The following is a 10,129-nucleotide window of genomic DNA, read 5'->3' on the forward strand; positions in this document are numbered from 1 at the left end:
GGGGGGAGAGGGGGAGAGGGAGGGTGGGGGGGGTCACCTCTGGTGGACTTTGAGTGGTGAGATCGTGTGTGTGTGGGGATTGGGAAACCTTCCCACAGGGGATCAGTGAATTAAATAAATGTGGAGACTGACTACCTGCGTAAAGCCGGAGTGACACCCAGATCAGCTCACGCCGTGGATCAGTGTCACCCTCTGGTTTGGCAAAGTTACACCGAATTGGCCTTTTTTTTTTAATTGATTTTTGTCGCGATCGCTCCACCTTTTCAGGTTTCCTGCACTGCGCTGAACAAAAACAAGGTCTCGTTTACGAATTCTACCTGTTTTCCAAACGCAGAGGGTGTGGGGGGTGTGGGTGTGGGGTGTGTGTGTGGGGGGTGGGGGGGTGTGTGTGGGGGGGTGTGTGGGGTGTGTGTGTGGGGGGTGTGGGGGGTGTGTGTGTGTGGGGGGGGTGTGTGTGGGGGGTGTGTGTGTGGGGGGTGTGGGGGGGGGTGTGTGGGGGTACCAATGCTGCATTGCTGATCGTGGAGACACATTGCAGTGACCATCTGTTGCATCTCTGCAACTCCGAGCGCTTCACTTACCGGAGAGAACCGACTACTGCACTAACGTTTAACGTGGTTCAACATAACTTCCAATCGCCCTTTCCCTCCTTCCCTCCAACCATTCCATTATGATCCAAACCCACACACACACACACACACACAAACACACACACACGCACAAACTTTAGGCAAACCAGCCCCCCCCCCCCCCACCCCTCTCTCCACAGAAAAAATATATACTTTTGAACGTGGCCATCAATAAGAAAGAAACGACTTGCAAAAAAAAAGAGAGACACAGAAATAAATGGAACGCTTTCACCTGATCGTTTCACAACAGTGTACCTGAGTTAGTTCAAAGGTGTGAACAAAACTATCGGGGTGTGTTTTCTCTCCACCCCCACACCCCCCCCCATCCCTCCCCCCCCCCAAAAAAAAAATGGGTTTGGGGTTTGGATGAATATGAACGTGTACCGAAAACGAGCCCTATCATTGCAAGGACACGATTTAGGAGAGAGAGCGCTTTAATCCGTTGGGGGAGTGGGAAGATCTGCCGCTGAGCTCAGTGCTGTGCAGAACCAAACCGCCCAACCACTTGCCTTTCTCTGCTGCTTCTCCCAGGCCGGGTCCAGCAGGAGGTCTCTGTCCCAGTCCTCCTCCGGTTGCATGTAATCGTTGGTCTCGGAGTGGTTGGAGTCGTAGTGATCCGTGTTCTGCATGTTGCTGAGGCTGAGGCAGAGGCTCGATCTCAATGCAACTCTCACTGCTCCACACACACACACACACACAGTCACTCACACAGTCACTCACACACACACACAGTCAGCCTGTCTTGCTGTGCTCTGCTCTGCACCCACCCCCCCCTCTCTCTCTCTCCCTCCCTCCCTCCCCGCCCACCTCCTCCTCCCTCTTCTTCTCAGCCCAAGATCGACGCGGAAATCCCGCCTTCACCCCCAACCCCCCCCCAGGCTGTATCCATTAGATGCTCTACGCCGACGGCGGCACTTCAAAAGCAACAGCCCTCCCCCCCCCCATACACCCCCCACCCCCCCCCCCCTCCTCCTTTGCCACCGCCCCGAGTTTCCATTGGTCCAAAGGGACGTCGATCCCGTGTATGTTGCAATCTTCCGCCGGTGAGTTGTAGGTTACATTGTGTGTCGGGGGGGGGGGGGGGGCGGGGAAGGAGGGGGGGGACCTGTGTCTGAGAAATGGTGACATGTAGAAACTATAATCTGCTCCTCCACACACACACACACACATACACAAACAGCTTCCACTGCAGATTGACAGCATCGAGCACTGCAGTTACAAAAACAGTTCCCTGGGGGTGTGTGTGTGGGGGGGTGTGGGGGGGGAGAGACTCTGGCAGATTGATATGAGCTCTGAGACAGACAGACAGACAGACAGACAGTGAATTTTAATCGTAGGATTGTCTGGGCTGTTTTTTTGTTGCTGCTGCTGTTGTTATTGTTGTCGACGGTGCTATATGTGTTCAGTCTGCAAATCGGGTCGATACGACGGTATTTCTCCCCCTCCAAAAAAAATACACGAGAATGCCACAGAAGTGATGATCAAATGTGGATCTGCACCCCCCCCCCCAACCCCCAACCCCAGCAAGGAATAGGATGGCAGACACGTAATGACGCGTGTACAGAACTGGGTGCGTTTCCTCTGATGTGTTTGCATTATGTTGAAATCCCCCTCCAGTGAGCGACTCCCAAAGGGGGGACTCAGGGTTCGTCAGGCATCGATCTCGCATTGGGCTCCGGGTTCTGTGCATTGGGCTCTGGGTTCTGTGCATTGGGCTCCGGGTTCTGTGCACTGGGCTCTGGGTTCTGTGCACTGGGCTCTGTGCACTGGGCTCTGGGTTCTGTGCACTGGGTTCTGTGCACTGGGCTCTGGGTTCTGTGCATTGGGCTCTGTGCACTGGGCTCTGGGTTCTGTGCACTGGGTTCTGTGCACTGGGTTCTGTGCACTGGGCTCTGGGTTCTGTGCATTGGGCTCTGTGCACTGGGCTCTGGGTTCTGTGCACTGGGCTCTGGGTTCTGTGCACTGGGCTCTGGGTTCTGTGCACTGGGCTCTGGGTTCTGTGCACTGGGCTCTGGGTTCTGTGCACTGGGCTCTGGGTTCTGTGCATTGGGCTCTGGGTTCTGTGCAGCGTTCGCCGCTGAGAGTCAAACGCACCACTCACTCACTGCAAAGCTGGGCATCGAGATAGGATCTGACCAGGACACACACACACACACACACACACACACTGCTCGGTGCAGTTTTGGGCTCAGAGGGAAAGTTACAGAGGAAGCAGTGACCGGTTGGGTCGGGTTGGCCGCTTGGATGGAGGGCCGGGCAGGAAATGGGAGAGCTTATAACTGTGAATTCCCACGCTTGGGTCCCTGTGACAGGAGCTGGAATGGCTCTTTTTCCCCCCCCCCGCTGGTCCATGTGACACTCCACGCAAAAAAAAAACTCGCCGTCCATCACCCCAAACCCTTGTTCAATTAACGTGAGCTATCGATCTGTCTATCGTCGGAGGAGCGTCAACGGTGCGCGTCGCATCAAACGAGAGTGGTCTCTGATGATCGAAGAGTGTGAGCACAAGTTGTCGAGAATGGTGCATTCACACGATATAGTTATCACTTCCCTTTGGATAACGTGGGTGACCGACACACCGGACACTTAGATCGCGACAGGTCATTGGGGAAGTGGTCTGAGATCTTTCCACGTAAGCGTTGATTTCTTTAAATGCTTCGAGAAAGACTAACGTTTTGTGGGGCAAATGGCTTCACCCCCAAACATAATGATCATAATGATAAAAGTAAGAGCTTTTCACGTTCCGAGCACCGCGTCAATCTCTTTTTATGGCATTGGAGTCAAAGTACATATTTCGCGAGGGAGTCTCAACAGTACTACACAAAAACACTGAGCAGAGTCTACAGTCACAGTCCTGGTTCACACAGTGTCACACAGACACAGATCGCTGTCCCTTTCCCTCTCTGGATGCGGCTCCAATCGTAATTCACGTACGTGTGGTGACTGTTTTAATAGGAAAAAGGCTCCGAGAGTTTTCGATGCGAATTGTTTTTAGTTTTAAATACAAAAAAAAACACACACTCCTCTCCCACTCCTGTTCCATCCCCTCCTCCTCCTCCTCCTCCTCCATCACCCCCTCCATCACCCCCTTTCGTGAGAAATTCTTTTCCTATTAAATATGCTGCCACGAACATCCGAAGAGGAATGTTTCTTCTGTCTGTTTGTGCGAGTGCGAGTGTGTGTGTGCGTGTGTGTGTGTTTTTTTTTGAAAAAAAAAGAGCAGTTTCGGGACTCGAGGCGTTCGCATTCCGCACATTATTGACAATTCCTCAAGTCTGGATCGCACGAAGTTTACTCCTGGGGAAAATATGCAGCGCCGGGTCGAGGAGCAACCATCGGGCAATTTAAACATTTCCTGATGCAGAGATTTTTTTTCTCTTTGCCATCTAAGGTAGTCAGTCCCACACACACACAGAGAGAGAGAGAGTGGGGGAAAAAAACGCCCCCAAAAAGAACACAAGGTAAAAAAAAATACTCTCAGACACTCGCTACCATATAAGGGAAAAAGTTTAAAGAGCTCCACCACATGTGATGCTCAATGAGGGAGATCCGATACTCCAATCCAAGCTGTGGCCACACACTCACTCACTCACTCACTGTTACACACCCACAGGCCAAGCTGCCCTGTAGTTTATAATCATAAAAAAAAAGACTTTTTTTTTTGTGAGCAGAGCACTTAATTTTTATTTATATTCGCACCGCAGCGCTCGTAAAAGTTTCCACTTGTCACAGGTCGTAAAAAAAAAACCTTAACCAGTAAGTAAGTAATGTAAGTAAGTAAGTAAGTAATGTAAGTAAGTAAGTAAGGCGCACGGGCAGAAAACCAAACCCAGTGGTGTAAAAAAAAATCAAAAGCTTTTGGAAACTGATCTTAAGTTGGGTTAGACAGGACTCCCCCTCGCTGGCTCGGTGAGTACTGTACCACAAGTCACCACAAGTCATTTTGCTCAATGTGTGGCTCAGCTATCAGTTCAGAAGGTTTCACCACTCTGGGCTGAGCTGTTCCAAGTTATGGCTCACATAAGTCCTATCCGTTGGGACCTACATTTGATACGACTTATGCAAAGTATGAGTTATGTGAAACTTAAAAATAACGGGAAATTCACCGGGACCTGTGTGGATGTACAATTTAGGCGACGATATGATTTATGCAGATCAGACTTTTACTGAGTTTTACTGTAATTGGTCTCAGTGAAGTCTTCCCAAGCTGGGGAGAGTGGAAAAGAAAAGAGTAAATCAGTCAGGATTACTGCTCTTCATCACACCATCCAGTGACTCCCGCTGGAGAGTTTGTTTGGACTTTGGGAGAAGTTCAGGATCGGCTGTGAGTTTCCACAGTACCAGCCTGCCAACACACTCCGTGCACACACACAGATTGTACCAGTAAAGCTCCCAGCACCTGTGAAACCAAGCTAGATCAATCAACTCTTTCAGGGATGAAGGAAATAAAAGTCTTCATTAGACTGAATTAAGAAAGAGCTAGTTATACTCGGCTGTATGCCTTTTCTGCTGTGGAGATTGGCAAACAGTGCAGGGTTATATTACCCCTGAACCTTAACTGTCCATTCCATCATCCAACCATGATCCTTGATAACTGCCGCCTTGATAATATACAAGAATGAGGATCTTGAAATATCATCTGTTGGGAGCGAGGGAGCTAGTGGAACTTTCCTGTAAAGTGTGGTGACTGCATTTGTAAGCGAACGCGGCAGCCACATTTTCACACGGTACAGTGTTCCACAAACCGCTTGTGACATGAACTTCTCAACAGTAACAACCTGACAAACTTTCCTGTAACTGCTGAATAATGTATGCATAGGATGCAATTTTTCCCTCAAGTTTCATAAATCCTCAATTTCAGGGTAACTTACAGAACAATCAACTCATTTTCAACTGAAGCCAAGAGACATACCTAGGATTTCACACTGTAAAACCTCCCACAAAATTTATTTAATGCACACCTGGTCTAGGGTATTATGTGTGTGTGTCTGTAGTAGGGGTGGGGTAAGCAAGCCAAGTGGAGGTCAAGAGCTGATGCCCTCGAGAATCAGCAGGCACAAGTTTGTTGGTGGAGAGGATGAGGGGGTTGAGAACAAGGGAAGGTCTCTGTTCTGCATCTGCCTACCACAACAGTTAACTGTGCTGCCTGGAGGAGTGCACTGATCTTCTGATCATGGCTGTTTAGTCTCACATGTCCACTGTGTTAAGTAGACTTATGTAAATATATTGCATATTTGTGTTACACAAAACAGTGCTGCAGATTGAAGATCTTTGGTGTAAATCACAAATCCTTCTAGACTGGCAAGGTTATACTGTAGAATGACTCTGGTTCTTGGAAGTTTAATTTCAATCTATTGATGTAGCATTCCACGAGCGCATTAACTCTTTGAGGTCTGGAACCTCTAATATACATCACATCTCCTGGAACAGCAACTACCGCTTCAAGTATGGAAAGCGCAACCATTCAGTCCAGTGAACACCCTTTGAATTGGTCCTTGTGAACACCAGGACTTAGTGCATGTTTCAATTGGAATTATTCATGATTGGGATATAGATGTTCATTAATATCACAGGATAATTTTTAATGCAACTCCAAATGCAAGGATTATTCAAGGCTCATACATGAATAATTGCACTTGGGGGAAAAAAAAGACAAGGGGCAATCAGCGCATGTTGAATCGTAACACAGTAAAAGGAAAACCAAGGGGAATATCTTCAGGAGAGGAGGTAGCAAGTGGAGAAAATGATCTGTGGAGTGTTTTATACGAATATAAAAATTCCTTTGTCAGTTTCAACCTTCACAAAATGCGGTTTGTCTCTTTCACTCTCAAAGAGTATTTATCTGCTTCACAAATGTTTAACTATGGCGTGCTGGGCCACTGAGCAAGAAAGGAGAGACATTTCAAGATGTCTCAAGGCACAATGTTAAAATGGGCCTTTTGGGAAGTTTTGAATTCAGGGAGAAGTGATTTTGGAAGAGTTCCAGAAGATGGGTTTGTCGTCTGAAGGTTGGGCGTCTGCTGGTGGAGACATGACAGCATTTACAGGTTGATTAATGCTCCTCGTGGAGAAATGAAAGCAATTCTTAATGTTACTAGACATTGGAACTATTAGATTCACAGCTGAGAAGAGAGTGTAAAAGGGCTGAAGGATCAGTTCTAATTCACAGACCCATGGTACAGGTCTTCTGTAAATCCATCCCTAGAAAATCTGAAATAATCTACAAGTGGAGTAAAACATCAACTGAAACGGTGGGGGAGATGCTTTGGTACATAGTAACAACAGCAACAAAATTACATTTATAGAGCACCTTTCACGTCGGGAGGATGTCCCAAAGCGCTGGACGGGGGCAGGGGTCAGGACCCAAGCATGGGGGAGGGGTGGGGTAGAGGTGAGGGAAGGCAGAGAGGTGGAAGAAAACCAAAGGCACGATCGAAGAGAAGGGTCTTGATACAGGCCTTGAAGGAGGTAAGGGAGGAAGCGAGGCGAAGGGACTGTGGGATGGCGTTCCAGTGTGTGGGGGCAAAGAGGCTGAAAGCCCGGCCACCGATGGTAGGGCGGGTCGGGTGGGAGACATGGAGCAGACTGGAGCACGCTGAACGGAGGGAGCGGGCAGGTTGGTAGGGAGTCAACAAGTCAGAGAGGTAGGAGGGAGCAAGGCCATGGATGACCTTGAAAGTGAGGACGAGGATCTTGAATTCGATCCTCTGAGGGATGGAGACCCAGTGGAGTCGGACGAGGGTGGGAGTGATGGGGTCACAAAGCCTGGTGCGTGAGAGTACATGAGCTGCAGAGTTAGTGACAAACGTACACATCGCTTGACACCTTCAATATCTGTGGGTTTAGAACTGGGAGAGTTATTCCATCTTGCAGAATAGTAGGATCATAAGCCAGCTTGGAAAGTTATAAGGTTGTAATATAAGCAAGAAGGGTCAGGTGACAGGCCTGTATAGTTTACAAAGTCACCTGTCCCGATACCGTTTTTAGTTTCATTTCACACAACCTAAACCAGCTGATAAATGTAACTATTCTGATGAAACTTAAATTATTCTTACCTTACCGGACAGTCCTCTTTTTGAGAAGTGGTGCTAATTGACGATACACAGGCTCAGTTGCAGTCTCGGCTGCTCAGTCTCTAAACTGACATCTTGCAGTTTTTAAAGAGGTAGAATTCAGTCTGGTAAGAGAGAAAAAAAACATTTTCCTGTTCAGTGTTAAACAGACTCAGAGACTAAGAAGGGAAAATTAAAAATTAGCTTTCAGCCAGGGTGACAATGAGCTTTAAAGAGTCTTAACGTTGCTAGGTCTCCAAGGCAACAGGCGAATTTTGCAAGACAGGTGGGGGTTGGGCAGATGGGGAGGGGGGATGAGAAAGGAAGGGAAATAAAGAATTCCCATTTCTGAGCATATCTAGCAACCCAGACTGTAAAAGTGTTCGTTTAATGTCCTCCAGTCAAATACCCAGCCAAGGTTCAGGAGAGCATCCCAGTATAAGTAAATGCCTTCAGGAAAGGAGCAAAGAAAATTGGAAGGTGAATAAAGAAATAGTTATGTGGTAGTGCCACTACAGATACTATCAATTATAAATTTTGTTTTATATATTTCACTTGGCAACGATGGAATAGCCTGGCGTATAATGTACTTGTCTGCAGTAATTTACTGGCCACATTGGTGTGCACAACAAATACACAATATAAACAGAATTTGAGATTGGCTAGTTTGAAACTGGCTGATGAAACAGTGAGGATGAGGTGGTTTCATTGGATATCTTTTCTCACCACTGCAACAAGATTATTTCCACTCAGAAATTTTCCCTTAAAGGTTATTTTCAAAATTTAAAAATAACCACATACTAAATTAAAAAGCATTAACTGTGCATGTCAGGACCTTCTTCAGCTCCCAATTAGGAGTCCCTGCTCCCTGAGTAAATTGGGTGTTATAGTAGCATTGTATGTACAAGTAAAAGGCCTCAATACTAAAACATTACAATTCAGTGTAATAAATGGAGATCAATTGCATTAGTCTCAACTGCTTAACAGAAGGGAAAAATGGGAAAATGAATAATTAGCAAACCAAATGATTAGAGAAACAGGTAAAGTGTGAGACCCACAGTCAATGTAAACATAGCACAAGTCACCAACTACTAAAGCCAAAGGCTGGTCTGGTTTAGCATGAAGTATATAATCAATTGCATTCAGACATTTATCCAATGGATAATTTACTGCTCGTTACCAAATAACTAGTGCACGAGTATCTCAAAATACAGACACATCACTTTACATTATATCCTGTAAAGGACTTTGAGATGTCAGCGACACAAGGAACTATGCAAGGAGTACTTGTATCAAATGCAAGGAGTACTACTATATCCCAGGATAGTATTCTCTTGCAGAGAGTTCCTGCACCATCCAACCAGTGCTAAAGAGGCTCAAGATTATTGTGCAGATAGGACTGTGATTTGGGCTACAAAAAAAATATTCATACATGCTTATATTGATGGTTGCGTCAACACTAGCAAATTCCAAACCGGATCCAAAGCCAGCCAAACCTTTAGCCTTTCAGAATTAAGATTTGTGCTATATTCATGTTACTTGTGCAGCTAACCAAACTTGTTTTTTTTCCTAGTTTGTTAATGACAAACCGTTTATAAAGCTGAGCAGATTTACTTGCTGAGTGACAAAGTGAGAAATTACCACTGATACTCTGCGCTCCATATTACATCTTGAATACAATCTTAATATTTATGGTCTGTTCTTGCTTACCTGTACAGAGTGCCAAGATGCGAGCAGAGGATTTGAAGTGGCAGCTTTCCACTGGATTGGAAATGTAAAATAGCTCTGACAAGGAAGCAAGTATGCAGATCATGACAAATTACATTTTAGATTTTCAAAAAAAGCTTAACAATAGAGTAAGTTACACATAAGCTGAGCATTACCCATCCTGGAATGAAATGTTCAATCGGCAGCAGCAGCATATGCTGTGCAGTCTCCTTTGCTGCAGTTTCTCACAATGTTCTTGTAATTGGGGTAATCAGTATTAAGGTAGTGTTTATCAACTAGCCATGTCACATACATACCAATATCCCCTTCCCCGCAAATTTAACAAGGAATTGAAAAGATGTGTATTGGTGGAAGTCAAGCAGATCACTGTAGTTACCAATTTATACAATTTTGTGTTCATTTGAATAACTTTGTAATGTATTGCTATTCTATGCAATATTTAAGACAATTTTCAATTTAACTTTCAGTTCTACTCATCAACTTTTTAGACTCACTTCAATGTGCCTTGAACAAAGCATTGGCACCATTGCATGTTATTCGATACAGGTTCAAACTATTCATAAAATCTTGAAACATTTAATGTGCTTAAAAAATCCAATTTGTCTATATCCACAGTTTTCATTTGAAATGTTATACACGGTGCATTTATAACCTAATCCCAGGCAATGTTTCAGTTTCAATTAATTCACAGGTCCTAAAGTTCTTTTGGTCATCTTTTTA

The 10,129-nt window shown here is 45.9% G+C and overlaps 1 protein-coding gene across 3 annotated transcripts in view; it reads right to left on the reverse strand.

Annotated features, from left to right (window-relative positions):
• LOC103175234 (actinin, alpha 1) overlaps window positions 1-1,417 on the reverse strand; it is a 66,038-nt gene extending 64,621 nt beyond the window's left edge. For all 3 annotated transcript variants that reach the window (XM_007888124.2, XM_007888123.2, XM_007888122.2), the window contains exon 1: window positions 1,139-1,417. In XM_007888124.2, coding sequence (XP_007886315.1) covers window positions 1,139-1,258 — 120 coding nt within the window. In that variant the 5' untranslated portion in view covers window positions 1,259-1,417. The remainder of the gene's footprint in view (window positions 1-1,138) is intronic.
• Between the last annotated feature and the right edge of the window lie 8,712 nt (window positions 1,418-10,129).

This window comes from Callorhinchus milii, unplaced genomic scaffold, assembly GCF_018977255.1.
Source record: "Callorhinchus milii isolate IMCB2004 unplaced genomic scaffold, IMCB_Cmil_1.0 Scaffold9, whole genome shotgun sequence".
NCBI lineage: Eukaryota > Metazoa > Chordata > Chondrichthyes > Chimaeriformes > Callorhinchidae > Callorhinchus > Callorhinchus milii.